At 41.3% G+C, this 18070-nt stretch overlaps 9 protein-coding genes across 9 annotated transcripts; 7 read left to right on the top strand and 2 right to left on the bottom strand.

Annotated features, from left to right (window-relative positions):
• Positions 1 to 100: 100 nt before the first annotated feature.
• On the bottom strand, positions 101 to 2218 carry GUS1 (glutamate--tRNA ligase GUS1; the record flags this gene model as incomplete). The annotated part of the gene is made up of 1 exon (XM_445260.1): positions 101 to 2218. One exon carries the CDS (start codon positions 2216 to 2218, stop codon positions 101 to 103), a length of 2118 nt encoding a protein of 705 aa, XP_445260.1.
• A 288-nt stretch (positions 2219 to 2506) lies between these two features.
• Positions 2507 to 3709, top strand: RAI1 (decapping nuclease; the record flags this gene model as incomplete). The annotated part of the gene is made up of 1 exon (XM_445259.1): positions 2507 to 3709. The coding sequence occupies one exon, from the start codon at positions 2507 to 2509 to the stop codon at positions 3707 to 3709; it is 1203 nt and encodes a 400-aa protein (XP_445259.1).
• A 431-nt stretch (positions 3710 to 4140) lies between these two features.
• MFA2 (mating pheromone a) lies at positions 4141 to 4245 on the top strand (the record flags this gene model as incomplete). Its single annotated transcript, XM_002999477.1, has 1 exon — positions 4141 to 4245. The coding sequence occupies one exon, from the start codon at positions 4141 to 4143 to the stop codon at positions 4243 to 4245; it is 105 nt and encodes a 34-aa protein (XP_002999523.1).
• Positions 4246 to 4832: 587 nt separating this feature from the next.
• Positions 4833 to 7142, top strand: CDC27 (anaphase promoting complex subunit CDC27; the record flags this gene model as incomplete). The annotated part of the gene is made up of 1 exon (XM_445258.1): positions 4833 to 7142. One exon carries the CDS (start codon positions 4833 to 4835, stop codon positions 7140 to 7142), a length of 2310 nt encoding a protein of 769 aa, XP_445258.1.
• A 188-nt stretch (positions 7143 to 7330) lies between these two features.
• On the bottom strand, positions 7331 to 10330 carry GVI51_C01639 (uncharacterized protein; the record flags this gene model as incomplete). Its single annotated transcript, XM_445257.1, has 1 exon — positions 7331 to 10330. The coding sequence occupies one exon, from the start codon at positions 10328 to 10330 to the stop codon at positions 7331 to 7333; it is 3000 nt and encodes a 999-aa protein (XP_445257.1).
• A 131-nt stretch (positions 10331 to 10461) lies between these two features.
• Positions 10462 to 12899, top strand: GVI51_C01617 (uncharacterized protein; the record flags this gene model as incomplete). The annotated part of the gene is made up of 2 exons (XM_445256.2): positions 10462 to 10659; positions 11814 to 12899. The coding sequence occupies 2 exons, from the start codon at positions 10462 to 10464 to the stop codon at positions 12897 to 12899; spliced, it is 1284 nt and encodes a 427-aa protein (XP_445256.2).
• A 342-nt stretch (positions 12900 to 13241) lies between these two features.
• On the top strand, positions 13242 to 15166 carry RER1 (the record flags this gene model as incomplete). The annotated part of the gene is made up of 2 exons (XM_445255.2): positions 13242 to 13250; positions 14153 to 15166. The coding sequence occupies 2 exons, from the start codon at positions 13242 to 13244 to the stop codon at positions 15164 to 15166; spliced, it is 1023 nt and encodes a 340-aa protein (XP_445255.2).
• A 489-nt stretch (positions 15167 to 15655) lies between these two features.
• On the top strand, positions 15656 to 17128 carry GVI51_C01573 (uncharacterized protein; the record flags this gene model as incomplete). The annotated part of the gene is made up of 1 exon (XM_445254.1): positions 15656 to 17128. The coding sequence occupies one exon, from the start codon at positions 15656 to 15658 to the stop codon at positions 17126 to 17128; it is 1473 nt and encodes a 490-aa protein (XP_445254.1).
• A 451-nt stretch (positions 17129 to 17579) lies between these two features.
• Positions 17580 to 17915, top strand: OM14 (Om14p; the record flags this gene model as incomplete). The annotated part of the gene is made up of 1 exon (XM_445253.1): positions 17580 to 17915. One exon carries the CDS (start codon positions 17580 to 17582, stop codon positions 17913 to 17915), a length of 336 nt encoding a protein of 111 aa, XP_445253.1.
• Between the last annotated feature and the right edge of the window lie 155 nt (positions 17916 to 18070).

Genomic DNA, 18070 nt, shown 5'->3' with positions numbered 1-18070 from the left:
ATTAATGAATACTAGCCTATTCAATATTTCATAAAAAGTTATATACTCAAAATTTAAACTGTAACATATATTTGTGTCGGTAAATAACTATCTAAGTAGATTATTTCTTGGCACCGTATTTGTTAACAGACTTACCATCTGGGATAGTGAAGAAGACGTAAGGTTTACCATCCTTGGCTTCGGCATCTAGTCTGTAGTAACCCTTTCTCTCAAATTGAATAATGTCACCGACGATCATGTCCTTGACGTTTAGATCAGCAATAGCCTCAGTGTGGAATTCAGTTTGAGGAGTTAGGAAGTCTTCAAAACTTTCATCTTCTTCAAGTTTGTCCTTGCTGATCAAGTGATCGAAGTCAACTAAATCGACCTTGACAGAATCGTCAGTGTCGGCCAACCAGGTAAGTTTGTGCTTGGTTTTCTTGAAGTCACCTTCCAGATGAAGCTTAGCTTCCATGGAACCGTCAGCATTCTTCTTTGTGATGATGATGTTACCCCAGTCCATAAGAGTGACTTCTTCGTTGTCTTCAATAGAATCAGCATCCTCCTTGTCAATGACAACGTTCTGGTAGTAGATGACCTTCTTTTCACCAACAGCAGGATTCTTCTTGTGCTTTGGTTTCATTTCAGTCTTTGGAGATTCTGGAGCGCCTTCGATGTGGATCTTGACTGGGTTAACGATAGCAGTGTGTCTTGGGGCAACTGGGTCAATAACCTTTTTGTTAAAAGCCCAAATTAAGTTCCATTCTAGGTTAATAACATTTCTGGAAGGACCTTGAGAAAGAACAAAGTTTCTCAAACCTTCAACAGTCATACCTCTTCTTCTGACACCTCTGACAGTTGGGAATCTTGGGTCGTCCCAGTTGGAAACTAGGTTCTTGTCAACCATCCATTGTAGCTTTCTCTTGGATAGCAAAGTTCTAACGAAGTTGACTCTGGCAAAATCCCAGATGTGGACCTTTCTCAAGTTCAAGTTATCCAAGAACCAATCGTATTGAGCATTACGGTCTCTGTATTCGATGGTACGTAGAGCGTGGGTAACGCCTTCGATGGAGTCAACAATTGGAACACAGAAATCATAAGTTGGGTACATCTTCCATTCGGAACCGGTTCTGTGGTGTGGAGTTAAGTTACATCTGTAAATGACAGGATCTCTTAGAGTCTTGTTCAAAGCAGCGTAGTCGATCTTAGCACGAACACAGTTCTTCAAACCTTCTTCAGTACCATTCTTCATATCTTCGGTGAAGATCTTCAAGTTTTCTTCAACGGAGCGCTCTCTTCTAGCAGATGCAATACCATCCATACGTTCTTCTCTCATCTTTTCAGTTGGAGTGTCGTCACAGTAAGCCTTACCCTCCTTGATCAACTTAACACACAATTCATACATCTCTTGGAAGTAGTCTGAGGAGTAAGTAATTCTGTCACCCTTGATACCCAATAGTTCCAAATCCTCTAGAATAGAGTCTTGGAACTCGGTCTTCTCCTTAGATGGGTTAGTGTCATCAAATCTGATGATCAACTTACCCTTGTAGGCTTGAGCAAAATATTGGTTCAATAAAGCGGCCTTAGCGTGACCAATATGCAAGTATCCAGAAGGTTCAGGTGGGAAACGGGTGACAACTTCGCCGATCTTGGCATCTGGAAGATCAATTTCAAAGTTAGCCTTGTGGGACTCCTTCTTCTTACCGGCATTAGCAGCCTTCTTCAATTCTTGTAGAGACTTGGTCAAGAACTCGTGAGATTGACCAAAGGAAGGGTTGGACTCTAGGAGCAAGTACCAACGGGAAACGTTGACGTAGACCTTGTTCTTGATGATGGAACCAACCATACCGTTGGATCTCAAAGCACCCCAACAGGCAATGTCAGCGGAGTCAAACTTCAAGCCACCGTTGATGTATGTTCTAAAGTTCAATTGAGCGTCTAGCTTTTCTAGAGATTGAGCAAGCTTTTGGAAGTTCTTGATAACCAATTCTTCAGCAGCCAACTTGATCCAAGGCTTGGACTCCTCATTAGCACCCAAGATTTCAGGGAACTTGGCAACAATAGCCTCTAGAGCATTGTCAGACTTGCCATCGAAAGTAGCAGCAGCACTCTTCTTGTCGTCGACAAATTCAACAGTGACAGAGGCATCACTCTTGGAGTCGTTGACAAGACGAGCAGCGATCAATTCGGCATAGGCAACCACAGGGGCTTTACCGTTGATAACCAAAGTAGAACTCATAATTCTTACTGTATTGTGGAGAGGAACAGTAATGCAATCAACCGACACTAACACACAACTTTTTAAATTGAAGGAGTTACTTTATTCACTGGGCATCACCTTGAAATTTTTCACTGAGATTTTGAAATTTTTCAGCAGCCGTAAAGCTGAAAAATGTTGCGATGAGCTCAGGACCATAATAGATAGCCTCGATAAAGCAGTTGTCAATTGGGTGGTTTAGTTCAGAGATCAGCACGGCATTGAGGTTATTGTAGTAGTTCCGGAACCAGTGATAGTAATCTTTGAGATATGGGGATCAGTGCGAATTTGTTTGTCAATCAGAAAGGTACCACTACGGCGTTGAAACAGCCAAAGGAGATAGGCTACTACTCCAGAAATCAAACTGAGGAGTACTTAGTTAGCGACGATATTAACCTGAGATATTACTACCTACCTGATCAAGAGATTGAGCATGGTATTGATCTTTCCGCGGGTGCAAGTAAGTTTAGGGATGTCGCAAAAGATTTCAAAGACCGGTGTAGTTTGAAAGGCCTGCTAGATACTCTTATGGAGTATGAGAAGAAGAAGAATAAGAAATCCAATGTAGATATTATAACATTTAGAGGTATTATGTCAAAGCTGATCAGAGCCTCAATGGAGCCACCAAACTTCAATAAGGTTGATTTGCGGATAGTTTCCTATGATGGGCAATTATTCATTAAGGATGTTTCAGATTACAATGCCGCAACTAATGAGAGCAATAGCAGTGGCGTAAATAGCAGACAGCAAGCGGGGACTTCAAGGCAGCAGATAGATACTTACACGGGTTACAAATTTGAAGGTATAGCTACCTTGGATAAGCCATTGCCATATGTTGAGAGAGAAGTCATTGAGAAAAGACCTCGTAAAATATTGAATAATGGTGATGAATACATAACGGTGGTGAGGACAGGTGTTGGGGAGTGTAAAGTTGTATTGGGTGCTGAGATCGACTGTATATTCGACTTCAAGGAAGAGGGCAAAGATAACTTGAAACATTACACCGAACTGAAGTGTAGTTCACAAATATCAACAACCAATGATGTAAGAAGATTTGAAAAGAAGATGTTCAGAGCATGGTTACAATGCTTTCTGGTGGGTGTGCCCAGAGTGATTTACGGTTTCAGAGATGATCAGTACATGCTCAAGACAGTTGAAGAATTCAGCACAGAAGAGATCCCAGTGATTATCAAGGCTAACAATCCAACGTTGGGGCAATCCTGTCTAGATGCCATCAAATGGTATGGACTGTTCACTGACTGGCTTTTAAAGATTATACCAAGAGAACAGAGCGGTAATATAAGAGCATACCGTCTGGTGTACGAAAACAACCACTTGAGGTTGTCAGAGATAGAGGAACAAGATGGTGAATACTCCAGGTATGTGCTAGAAGATGGCATTTTGACACCTGAATTTAAAGAATGGAGGGAGTCACTAAGAGTCCCATCTGAGGAAACCCCAAAAGCTGATTAACATTAGCATTAATCAAACATGAAACAAGGTCCATATATTTTTTTTTCATGTAGCATTTTTTCATAATTATCTAGCTTGTAATAGAGGGTCCAACATGGTTAATGATCTAAAACTTACTTATTACACCTCAAATATCTAACTCTAGTCGACAATCGTATTGAAGACCTTGTAATTTACCCGATTGGGTAAATTACAAGACTATATCTATCGGAAGTATTATAGTTTCAGGAATATAGTGTTTCAACACAAAATGAAAGTCATTTCTTAATATTGAACTAGATCTGTAGAAAGGTATAAATACCAGTATTTTTAATCTTCTTGTAGAGTTTCCGTCTTGGAATGTAGGTTATAATTCATTTTCAAATGGTGATCACATAACAATAAAACATCTACAAAACATTAAATTACAATCATCAATTTCATAATAAGCAATGCAACCAACTATTGAAGCCACTCAAAAGGATAACACTCAAGAAAAGAGGGACAATTATATTGTCAAAGGGTTTTTCTGGAGTCCAGATTGTGTAATCGCTTAGAAGAAATACGCTGACGATAATTATCTCTAAAAAATTGCTAAAAATACCCTTTTAAGATACTTTTATAATATCAATCTAAATCTTAGACAGTTTCTCTAACCCCAGTTCTTTAGGTTTTGAACTTCTAGGAATTTTATGTCTTTTACATAAATATGTATTGTTCTTTTCTTTAATAAATATGTGTTCTGCCATAAAATTTGATTATTTTGATCAGGAAGAAAGCAAATAGATCTGCCAAAACTGTTATCCTCTAACTCACAAATGAACATTTGACTGTGAAATTACCTTTAGCAACTTTTATATGTTCGTTATTCCAATTCTTTGACTTTATTTTGTGTCCATTGCGGTCTCTCCGCATTCCATCGCATCGCATCGCATTGTTTGAACAAAATTGACAAAAAACCGGTTACAACACAAATAAAGAGGGCAATCATTAAAATATCAATTCTGTAAAAGAGACTTCCTGACTTTATAATTCCTAGATCAAAGTGTTTTTATTTGAATCCTACTGACGTTATATTAGCCATTTATTTCTCTGATTCTTAAATCCACATTGCTATATAAATACAGCAAGTTGTAAACACAGAATGGTTGATTCGAATGGGAAGTCCGTGCCGGAATCTGAAGAGGATAGCAATAGCCTAGAACGTATACAACAGTTGCAGGATGTGATCAGAAGCTGTTTAGAAGACCTAAGCTACGACTCTGCTGAATTTTACGGTGAAATCATGCATGCAGAATGCTCAATACTGGATAAATCACATTTCTACCTACCGTACTATGAGTATTATTACTGCTTAGCGTTATACTTGAATGGGAAACACCTTGTTGCAATGAAGGCTGCTGAGCCATATATAGAAAGAAACCTGGCAACATGCTTTGTGTTTGCCAAATCTGCGCTGGCATTGTCAAAACATATGGACAAGGCAATTACATCGCTACTCCGATTCCTGAAGTCCAGTAATGAAATAGAAATGGAAAGTTCTGAGAGAAGTCTTTTAAAATTTGATATTATCGAAGGAAATGAGAAAGAAAACCGGAATGAGCGGATGCCATTACCACATGGTCCCACTGAGGCGACTGTACACTGTCTGTTGGGTAACTTGTATTATAAAATATCTAAAATGGATGATAGTAAGGGACACTATCAAAAGGCGTTGTCCTATAACCCTTATTTATGGGAGGCCATGGCACAACTGAATAAAATGGGTACTAGTGTTGATCTTCCTAACCACTACAGAACTTTAGAAAAAAGAAATAGAGAATGGACAGAATATTATAGAACCCCCCTCTTAGTATACAATACAGAATCCGCTATTAATAACCCCCTATCATTAGGAATTCCACCTGATACTATTACTTCTCACCAACAATCAAATTCAAAGCATAGAGCCAAATCAAGTTTTCAAAGTACTTCACGAGTAAAGAAAGCACGACCATTCTCATCAGGTTCATCACTGTTGTTTACCCCTTTCAAAAGTACTAATTCCCCTCCTGTGGTGAGAACTACAAACACTACCACATCTGCATTTATTTCAACGACTTCTCCTAGTTCTAATTCTGGTCCAGCCTCCCAAAATTCTTTTAGTAGTGCTCATAAGACACCATCATATGCTGTTAAAGGAGTCAGCAGCGGGGGACCACTCTTTGCCAACTCGAACAACAAGATCACGTATAAAAGTAACCACTCTTCAGTCAATTCGCAGGCGAAATCAAAGACTAAAGGCAAATTATTTTCAACACCTCCATCAAAACTTTTCTCAACTAATGAAAACCATAGAGATACATTAACTAAAACACCTCAAACAATAAAAAGCTCTAACGAATTTCAAGATCTAACTTTTAGAGAGGAAGATGAAATTGATGAATCTCAATTGGCCATGAAATTGTTATCAAACAACGGCAAAGAAATGAAGCTTTCCGATCTGTCATATATATTTGGGTTGATCGCAAAATGCTGTTCGACGTATGATGCATATAAAGCAATCCGTTTGTTCCACAATTGTATCCCTGACCACATAGTAAAAAATATGCCCTGGTGTCTAGCCCAACTTGGTAAACTTCATTACGAGATTGTTAATTATGAAATGGCATCAATATACTTTATGCAGCTTTTTGAACTACAACCTTATAGGATATCGGACACTGAAATATTTTCTACGTTACTGTGGCATTTACAAGATTATAAAAGGTTAGCTAGCCTTGTTGACTATTTGCTAACTTACTATCCTAATAAACCCGAAACTTGGTGTTGTGTAGGTAATTATCTTTCTTTAAAGAAAGATCATGAAGATGCAATTGAAGCGTTTGAGAAAGCTACTAAGATTGACCCAAAGTTTGCTTATGCATACACTTTACAAGGCCATGAATGCTCTTCCAACGACTCGTTTGATGCCGCTAAAAAGTGCTTTAGGAAAGCAATTGCGTGTGATCCAAGACATTACAATGCATATTACGGTATGGGTATATATTCGATGAAGCTAGGACATTATGATGAAGCATTATTGTATTTTGAAAAAGCCCGACAGATATACCCCATAAATGCTGTTTTAATTTGCTGTTGTGGTGTTGCACTCGAAAAACTCGAATACCAAGACAAGGCCCTTGAATACTATGAACTGGCATGCACTCTTCAACCAAATTCTAACCTTGCAAGGTTTAAGAGAGCCAATCTGTTGTATGCTATGGGCCGCTATAACTTAGCTCTCCAGAGCTTTGAAGAATTGAGTAAATTAACACCGGAGGAACCAACAGTGCACTTTGTGCTGGGACAGTTGTATCAGATAATGGGTCGCAAAAATGAAGCAATACGAGAATTCACCGTTGCGATGAATTTAGATCCAAAGGGAAACCAGTTAATTTTGGATGCACTTGAAAAATGCCATAGGCAAGAATGACTTGCCTTAGGAGCTATATAGGACTTATTATTTACGTATCAATCACTTAGGCATCGATAGTATTGACAGACAACTAAACAATATTGTAATATTACATTAGAAACCTTTTAAATTATGCATTATACTCATGAACTCAACTCATTCATGCTAACCAATTAAACAACAGATGAATAGTAAATATTAAATTTTTAAAAATACTCCTGACCAAATTGGTCCAGCTTTTTCGAATCAGCCAACGAACTTGAACTGTTCTGCTGTAATTGTTCTTCCCAGTAAAGCTTATCTTCATCGGTCTCATCGAATCTCCTTTCGTTGTCTCTTTCTTGTGTCAACTTTCTAGCCTCAGACAACATTTCTTTGGCCTTTGACAAAGAGACAGTAGGAGTTGCATATGAACTTATGACAGGAACAGATGTATCAAAATCTATAGTAGCTTTTATCAATGCTGAAAGCCATGCTCTCATTTCATCCTTAGTTTCAACAGCCAAATAGTGTATCTTTGGCTGTGTGAATGTCAAACCCTTTTTGGAACCTGGTTGTGGAGGTAATAATTTGATACAGAATCTACCCTTTCCTACACTTGCGGCATAGAGTGCAACTAACTTATCATCTTCATTAGCCGGAACAACACGGTGTGCTGTGATATCAATCAAACCACGTTCTTTCGTATCATTTACACTAGCAAAATATGACAACCTTGTCCCATGTAACACAAAAAATCTTTCTTTCCATGTACCCATAGGCCCACTACCTTTTTTACTCATCCAACCAGAACAATCTGCAGTTTTCATAGCCTCCTGAACAGTGATTGATCTAAGACCTTCCTGGAATGCTGATGTTTGCTGTTTATTATTTGCTGGTCTTATTGGCCTTGCTAGTCTTGAAGATTTATCTTTAACGGCCGTTTCACTTACCGACCTTTTCTTTTCTTCCTCATCCTTCAGGATGTTATCAATTCTATTTTTATGAACAAGTGGTTTCTCACCAGTTTTCTTGTCGTCATGTTTTGTAGTGTTAGGTGTTGACTTAAGTGGGGACGTGAATTTTTGAGGAGATTTGGCCTTGCTGGGAGATAATATACCATTGCTATTTGCAGTCGGTGACTCCAAATTTGTCACGGCGTCTGTAAATTGTTGCTTGAAAGGACTTGTAATATAAGAGCCTTTACGACTATGACTTTGACTTGTCAGTACATTAGGAGACAATGTTTGTAGTAAGTTATCACCTTTACCTCCAAAGAATGACAACCTTGAAGAGTTCCTTCTATGTCTGGCTCCATCCATTGAGGGCTGTCTCATATGAGCTAAATTTTGCGAGGAGTTTCTTCTGTGTCTCTGTTCATCTATTGATGGCTGCCTCATATGATTCAAGTTTTGAGATGAGTTTCTAGAATGATGTTGGATTGTAGCGTTGCTGGCTGATCTTCTATGCGTATGACTTTGATACGTAGCAGAGCTTGAAGATCTTTTATGTCCGTTAATCGGATCTTCATCTTTCCCTGGAGAAAGCATGGATATCCTGTTGAAGAGTTCAACGAAGGAACCACCGGATTCACTTTTCTTATGCGTCTTGTATACGACAGAGTTTCTCTTCAGACCACTTGATTTCCTCGAATGATTAGGTAGATTGATTGGTGTGTCAGAATCACCCAGAGCAACATCTCTTGTTCCCGAAGAGCTTGTTCTCCCGCTTAGGCCATCCATTTCCAAGCTGGGGGAGATCTCTTTGCTGGGTGCTAGTAATCCCGAGACCTTGTCGTTCTGGTTAGCAGGAAATTTAAACTTAGATGAATTATTCCCCAGGTCCGAGGAGCTCGTAAGGATTGAATTGCTGGAATTGACCAACGATGCACTGGATGCCAATGATGGGGTTCTACTCTCAAACTTAGGAGGTGCGACCATGTAAGGGCTGTTACCTTTGTTTGGCTTTGCCATTGGCGATTGAGGTGGTTGTACTGGGCTTGGATAAGAAGGTGGTTTTGGTGCTCTTCCGGGGGACTCAAATATTGTGCCGTCCTTCAGTATTTCATCCACTGGCACAGCATACAATGCTGGGTTAAAGTTTGGGTTAGAGCTATTATTTGAGCCTGGGACGGAGAGTCCGCCCGTTGGAACTCTGGAGGATAGACTATGAATTTCACTAGGTCTTCTGTTATAGGACTCCGACGAGATGATGGTCGATGCAGGCCTGTTTGAAGTAGAAGATTTCCGTATCCTTGCTGGATTTTGCAAATTGTCCAACGAGCGGTACGGTTTCTCAGTCTGCGATGACACCATCTGGCTCGGAGGCGAGATGAGCACGCTGTCTCTATTAGTGTTCTGCGACGCTGACCTGGAGCCATCCCAGTTGTTGCTATGCAACCGCGGCGTGCTATTGTTGTAAACTACGGAACGCAAGTGGTTGATCTCCTTCTCCAGCTCGAAGCGTATCCCGAACGAGCTGATCTCTATCTCCTTCAGCATGTTGGTCTGCATCTCAAGCAAGATGATACCCGTAATCTGGTGTTTCTGGAACTTCGAAGCGGTGGTGAAGTCAAACCCCCGGGAAAGCATATACTCTGCGACATCCTTCGGCGCCCAGGCGATGATCCTATCCCTGGACAGCGGAACACTATAGCTAGCATGGCCAGTATGGCTGGCATGGCCATGGCTGACGGGGTTGCCTGCCGCGAACCCAGCACCGCTGTCTCGAGACATGGGAGTGGGCGGCAGCGACTCGCCTGACACCTGCGGAGGCTGGCTCAGCGTCACCGAGTCCTTCCTCAGCTCCGCCAGCGCAAGGTCTATGTCGTTCAGCGTCGAGTGCACGGCGCTAGTGGCCACACTGCTAGCGCTGAGCGGCGGTGTCTCCGCACCCACAGCGCTAGCAGCACCCACAGCGCCCACAGCGCCCACAGCGTGGCCACCCGCTCCCGACATTCTGGTATCTACGAAGTTCCCGTGGTCTAGCTTGGGCGTGGGCACACGTCTATCTGACTTCGCGGTGGTTCTAGTCGTATGGCCGATGGGCTGTGTGAACACCGCCGGGTACAGCCCGACCTGCGCGGTGCGCAGATTCTTCCCTTGGTACCACCCGTCCTTGTACTCCCCGTCATCCATCAGCACCTCGATCTTGTCCCCGGGCTTCATGTCTATCTCATCCTCCATCCGTCGCCTGTACTCATTCACACACACATACACAGGAACCATCTTTATTTTTATGGCTATTTCTTTCCTCCGTGCTTGTCTGTGTCTTCTTTCTCCCCCCTACGATATAATTAACCGCCGACTGCTCAGATCTCTCTCTCCCAGATCTCCAGATCTCCAGATCTCAGAATCTTATGGAGACGCCTTGCCCCCCAGAAAGGAGGTTGCACCACATGGTCTTTTCAAGATTACCGCCCAAAACCCGCCTAGACACAGCCCAGCTAACAAAGCAAAAAGCTCGTTCCATCGTACAAAGAAAGGCACAGAGACACAAACACAAAAACACAAAACACAAAACACACACCCTTAGAACCATGCGCACAAGACCACTTGTAAGTACAGGTTGAATACTGAAAGGCAGTTTACAGAAGAATGGAAACACCCATACATTACATTCTACACCCTTTGCCCTAAGTAGAAGGACCAACTCGGAATAAATCGGGTAATCGGGTCGCGGAGACTCCGGGGAGAGCGGAACGTAACAGAATACACTTGAGAGATCACTGAGGGGCTGTGAGAACACAGAGAAGGTGTAGAATTCGGTGGTGGAAGCAGCTGAAACACGCAGAGAGACAGAGAGAACCCCGCACAAGAGAAGCGGAAACGAAAAAATTTTTTCTGAATTTTTCGTGTTTGAACAGCACGTGTAATGGTTTTTTGAACGAGTAACTTCTATTCTCCTTTTAGTACTAAGTGATGCATTAGTAGATTTCTATTTTTAGAATATCAAGTCCTAAGTAGCAGAAACACCCAGACACCTTAGAGCTACTATATACGAAAAGTCATATGGTACCGTTCTATGTTACACAAAGACCTCTATAACACCGGAGCTAACACCGTGCCATAACGTACACATGGCACCAATTACACATACGCTAGCAACAAGTAACACCTAGTGATAATAACAAAATAGATGTACTTGAAACGATAGAATCAAAACCAGATGAGAAGCACTAGATTTCGTATCGCCAGGTGAGAAGTATGCGCACCTGAAATGGAAGCGATATAGTGAAATTAGGACACAGTGTACTGACTGGGCATAATACCACGAACTGAAATAGACCATGGGACGTGAAACTTATTCATAGAGAAAGAGGTTGATGTTATTTTTTGATAGCAGAACTTGATATGAGATGCTGTTGGCAGAATTATGATATGAAAGATTCTGTCTGACTAGAATGTGCAGAATTGACAACAACAAATGCAGGAACTAACACTACAATACAAGCCCAACATATTCCGTTAAATACTTATAAACTGGTACCTCGTGAGGAGCTTCAGTAAGTGCATGCAGATTTGGTGGAGTATAATCACTGAATCGGAGTATACGCACTGAATCATATAATCACCATGTACGCTATAGTGTTAGGCATGCCTATAAACTTCACAAACCTCCATTCTCTTGGGCAATGCTGGAGTTACTTCTGAGTACTGCACTTGTAAGCCAGACTATTCTGTAGTATAAGTTTAAATATGGCGGTTTCAGATCAGCCGAGTACTGAAGGGATGGCGGATTGGCTGTACACTGGAGGATTACAAGATTGAACCTGATGAAATGTTGTCTTCGAAGCCAGACGCTACACTTGACCACAATGACCACAAGTATAAAAAATTATACCGATTATGCTTGGCCAAGAGTACAGCATATACCAAATTGAGATGGGTGGTAGAGCTAAGCTTGGTAGTGCTGTTTTTAAGCCGTTTTAAGCCTTTGCCGGATTGTTACGTTTATGATGGTAAATGGTTTGACGACCTATATTGTTTTTTATCGGGGTGCACATATGGATTTGTAAATGATAAGGTTTTACAACAATATAATGAATATTTGGACGTCGGCGAGAAGCCTGATGTTTTCCATCCAATTTTGAGTAGGCCATCTGAGTTCAAATTCTGGCACTATTGTATCAGAACCACTGTATATTACATACTCTGGGAATTACTCGTATCTCAATGTAGGCCATTATTCTGGCCTCTCGCGTTTGTTTTACACAGCACATATTGCTTGGCTTATGTGTTTAAGGTATTTTTGCGGAGTGAAAACCCAACACACCAATTTTACTTGGACGTATGCAAGCGACATACCATGGCGAGGTGGATATCAGGGATAGGCTTGTTGTCCTTTGTTTTATTTCTTTATAGGTGTCATTACGCATGGGAACTGTGTTACTATGCACTTGGAATCTCCATTTTGGATGCGTTCATTATGTGTCTGACAAGAATGCACGATATATATTCACAACAACCCAAAGACAACAGTCAGGAAGCGAATGAAGCGTCCATGGAATTCCGTCCATATCTAAGGAATTCACCCGAGTTTATACTGTGGTGCATTTGCATCAAGCACACTGTGTGGTTTCTAGTTCTATCATTGTTTGAAGTCAGGTATGATCAAGAAGATATCGTTGTTTTCATATTCTTTTACGACGTATATTGGACTGTAATATGTGTGATAAAAGCTGTCCTGCTTATGAACAGCTACGGTACATACCAGCATCGGTATGTGAATGAGATGCGATGGTTACAAGATACAATGGCCTTGGATGGCGTTTTGAAGTGCCCTCCTTGCATGTAGTTGAATTCTATAGTTATGAAAGTACTGTTACTGTACTGTTGTTGATATAGTCTAAAACGATCTTGTGGATTAGTTAGTTCTTGTGTCCAGTGATACTTAGAAGACATAATGATAAGATATTAATTCAAAACTCTAAAGGGTATATTATACAAATTATACTGGTTATCCATTTTCATTATACAGATAAGATACTAGAACTTAGGTTTAATTTCATAGACTAATGGAGATAAGGACTCCTTTTATACCTTTTATCTTTAATAGACAAAGTTGTTCTAATAAGCCCTAACTCGATTTCTTTTCTGATCAGTAGTGTTTCAGGTGAACATTCTTTTCACCTGTAATATGATCATAGTCAGTTATCAGCCTAGTTATATTTTATCTTATTTATCTTGTCTTTGATAGGCTATCCTCATTACCAGTATGAGCGGTATGCTACAGCCTTGTGCCATATTCGTGGCACAGTATGATCATATGACCATCTTCGTTTAGAATAATAAGTAGTTTCGAGTTTATCTCAACAGACGCCTTAGAGCTACTATCTACGAAAAGTCATATGGTACCGTTCTATGTTACACAAAGACCTCTATAACACCGGAGCTAACACCGTGCCATAACGTACACATGGCACCAATTACACATACGCTAGCAACAAGTAACACCTAGTGATAATAACAAAATAGATGTACTTGAAACGATAGAATCAAAACCAGATGAGAAGCACTAGATTTCGTATCGCCAGGTGAGAAGTATGCGCACCTGAAATAGAAGCGATATAGTGAAATTAGGACACAGTGTACTGACTGGGCATAATACCACGAACTGAAATAGACCATGGGACGTGAAACTTATTCATAGAGAAAGAGGTTGATGTTATTTTTTGATAGCAGAACTTGATATGAGATGCTGTTGGCAGAATTATGATACGAAAGATTCTGTCTGACTAGAATGTGCAGAATTGACAACAACAAATGCAGGAACTAACACTACAATACAAGCCCAACATATTCCGTTAAATACTTATAAACTGGTACCTCGTGAGGAGCTTCAGTAAGTGCATGCAGATTTGGTGGAGTATAATCACTGAATCGGAGTATACGCACTGAATCATAAAATCACCATGTACGCTATAGTGTTAGGCATGCCTATAAACTTCACAAACCTCCATTCTCTTGGGCAATGCTGGAGTTACTTCTGAGTACTGCACTTGTAAGCCAGACTATTCTGTAGTATAAGTTTAAATATGGCGGTTTCAGATCAGCCGAGTACTGAAGGGATGGCGGATTGGCTGTACACTGGAGGATTACAAGATTGAACCTGCTGAAATGTTGTCTTTGAAGCCGGGCGCTACACTTGTCCAAAAGTATAAAAATTTATACCAATTATGCTTGGACAAGTGTACAGCATATACCAAATTGAGATGGGTGGCAGAGCTAAGCTTGGTGTTGTTGTTTATAAAATTTATTAATCGTGTCGTGAATGTTTCATTTGACTTCGATGTTTATGCCGCATTTTCTATGTATGTGCTGTTTCCTTCATCCCGATTTGTTGCACATAAACTTGATGTTTACTTACAACAAGATGAAGGGAAGCTGGACGTCGGCGATAAACCTGATGATCTCCATTCATTCACGAAGAGGCCAGCTGAGTTCAGATTATGGTACTATTGTATCAGAACCACTGCATTTTACATATTTTGGGGGTTACTCATATATCCAATTGTACCATTGCTCCCGACTTTTGATTTATACTTTCATGGCATGTCTTGCTTTGCGTATATGTTCAAGGTATTTGTGCAAAGTTATACCAATACATACCATAATTACCTGCACATATGCAAGCGACATACAATAGTAAGGTGGATAGCGGAGGCAGCCTTGATGGTTTTGGTTACATTTTGCTATGCTTTTGAGATGTCCAAGGTCGATGTATTCTTTATTTACTACACTCTTGGAATATCAATGATAAATTCGTTCAATAACTACTTAAGAGATGTACGCGTCATGTCTTTACAACAAGCCAAAGACAACAGTGACTTGGAAGCTAATGATTCGAATGCGGAGTTCCGTCCATACTTAAAGCGTCCACCTGAGTTAGTACTGTGGTGTAAATGTGTAAAGTACACTGTTATTACTGCGCTTACACGATTGCTTATATTCTTGGAATTGTTCAACCCTGACGTAACCGTCCTATTTCTTTACAACCTCTACTGGACTGCGATATGTGTGATAGAAATTATCCTGATTATGATCCGTCAAGCAAAATACTAGTGACATTCGAACGAGATCAGATACTTGATGCAATGCAGATAAGAAATAGCTAACCAGCGGAGTATCTTTGCTACTTGGCGTTGACAAATCATTCATACATGTATTAGAATAGTATAAATAAGAACTGTAGTGCCAAGCATGGAGGGTAGACAGGGGCTGCCATGATATGCATTAAAGGTACTTGTATGGGACCAAATTGACAGTAGTCCTTGAATTGAAGTCTATCAAATTATAGTCTGTAAAAAAGAGTACGTTAACTTGAACAGTAACTCAAGTATGTCTATGCCTTCATGAAGGCCAGCTTCCCACTAGACATGAAAACACTATATCACATATCACATGATGAAATACGTTCAATCTGACATCCCCTATTGGCCCACTCTTTGCCTAAAACTTGAAAAAGCCTGCCCATACATGGATGAGCTATAATTACAACTCATTAAGCTTTCTTACTACACCAAGTTAAAACAACTACAAACCAGCGTAAGGATGGCGATTGGGAAGAGCGGGAAGGATAAGAGGCCCAAGTTTTTGCTGGAGTTTCAGATCAAAGAGCTGGTCAACGTGCCGCAGTCAGGAGGTGTGTGCTATGTTAAATGGAACTTGAAAGACGGCACGGGCACTTCGGATACCACTGTCACTGGTGCCTCCGGTGAGTCTGTTAGTGTTTCGAATGTGCACCGCGGTATCACTAACAAAGTCTCCGTGAAAAGACACAGAGCTCAGTGGAATTATAAGCTTGAGAAGCCAATGCATGTAAAGCTACACCTCGACAAGTACAGGAAGTTCGTGCCCAAGTTACTCTACCTGGAGGTGTACTTTGAGTTTACCGACAACAAGCCAGGTGCCATGTCGTCGGTTAAAAGAGACGATAACGGAAGAAGAAGCCGGAGCGGGAGCGGCAACACAGACTCTGGTAGGGACAGTCCCATTGCTGGTGTGAAGAACGCCATAGACAACCAGGCCAATAATGTCGCTAATGCTTTTGACTTGAAACGGTTTAGTTTAGATACCAACATTCATACACTGAGGATGCATCCAAGCTTTTCCTCTGTCACTAATGGCGCTAACTGCAATAGCAATTACACGCAGAGGACTTCTGGTAAAGTTCTGCTCGGTACAGTAAAGATAAATATAACCGAGTACATCAAGGAGGACGAGTCACCTATCTCCAACAGGTTCCTACTGAATGACTCCAAGGTTAACTCGATTCTAAATATGACACTGAAGATGAAATTGACTAGAGGCAGCTACCAAGACTTCATTGTCCCCAACGCCTTCACATCGGGCCAACTTTCAACAAGCTTCAGAGGTGAACTCACAGGTATACTGGACGGCGGTTCGGAGAGGGGATCTCCGACATCGTCTCCTATCCCAAGCACGCTGTTTTCCAATTCGGGCACTGGGACGAGTGGTGTAGGCACAAGCATGTCATCCTCCACACAACGCACGCGTTTTACGAACACGATCTCAGCAGCAATGAGCCCACTAGTGGATACTCTTTACCAGAAGACCTTCCAGCTGCCTTGGGACCCCAGACCTGGCGAGTTTACTCCTCGTGAATGTGTGGACGATATACTGAACGGCGGTTCCGGGTGGGCAAGAAACGAGAAGGGTGTAAACCTGATAGACATCGAGGCCCTGAAGATCAACGAGATGGAAGAGGAGTACTACGCCAAGCGCAACGTCTCTAGGCCAGAGAGCAGCACGAAGACTGCATACCACAGTAAAGACGGGCGGACATGCGAGAAAATGTCGGAGAAGGACTTAAAGGGCTTCAACAACATGGACACGCGGGAGTTCATGGAGAAGAAACGCGAGTGGAGCAAGCTATCACAGGCACAGAGGGAAAGACTGCGCAACGATGACACAGAAGATGAGAAAGGTGGCTCTCCAGAGAACTATATCATCGAAGGCATGAAGGAAGCAAGAAGCTGGACCATAAAACAGCCGGTGTTCTAATGTACCACAATTTAAATATTCTAGATAAGTATAAGATATAAACCATAGAAAGGCAACATCTGAAAGAGTACCCATCGGATGCCAAAATACCAGGTAGTTCATCCCATTGTCTCTATTAGCACCAGGATGGAACAGAAATCCGGGTAAAAGCACTTTTTATTTAGGGGAGTCAAAGTGACCCTTCCAAAGTCCCTTCTTTGTCCTTTCAGGACACCATCTGGGATTGGACCGGAAGGGATCATCGCTGTGGTCCAGCATTATGCAAATTGAAATCGGGGGAACTAACGTCATCTCTGATTGGATGGGGGGAGACCACCACTGGCACCGATTGTTGCCCATCAATGTATAAATATGCAGCAATGTAATTCATTTTGAGGTCTCCTTGCGATGGGCCCCGCTCTCCAAACGCTCTAGTTTTTGATACTCTAGCACCTACAGAACTTAAACTACAATGTCTGAACATAACGAAGAGAAGAAGTGTTCCTGTCTATCCTTCGAACAACTGAAATCTTGTGCGGTTGAAAAGACCAACTACGTCATTGCCAGGGCTCAGACGCTTGCTGTCAAGTTGTATCGTGAGTTGCAGAACCCTGTCGTTCTGGTGAACGTTATCCTTGGTTCATCGGTGGTGGTGACTTTGTTGCAGAGTTACGCCAAGTATGAGCACAGGTTCTTGCAGGGCAAGTCCGACGGACAGATCCTGGCTACTGCTGGTGCCGCTGCTGCTATCCTGACCTTGGATGGCTTCTTGTCCCAGAAGTACTACAAGAAGTTTGACAAGCAATAATCTGTCGATCTGGGATCGATCAGGTTACAAACTATTACATCTATCTAATAGAAAAAAACAAAAGCACTTCTCTGTGGAAACTGAAATACAAGGTATAATTCAGCAAAATTGTTATATTAGTTTTCTACTATGTCATAATTATAGGATATATTTTA

This window comes from Nakaseomyces glabratus, chromosome C (genome assembly GCF_010111755.1).
Source record: "Nakaseomyces glabratus chromosome C, complete sequence".
Classification (NCBI taxonomy): domain Eukaryota; kingdom Fungi; phylum Ascomycota; class Saccharomycetes; order Saccharomycetales; family Saccharomycetaceae; genus Nakaseomyces; species Nakaseomyces glabratus.
Note: the sequence above shows the minus strand (reverse complement) of the source record. Positions and strands in the feature narration are given on the sequence as shown.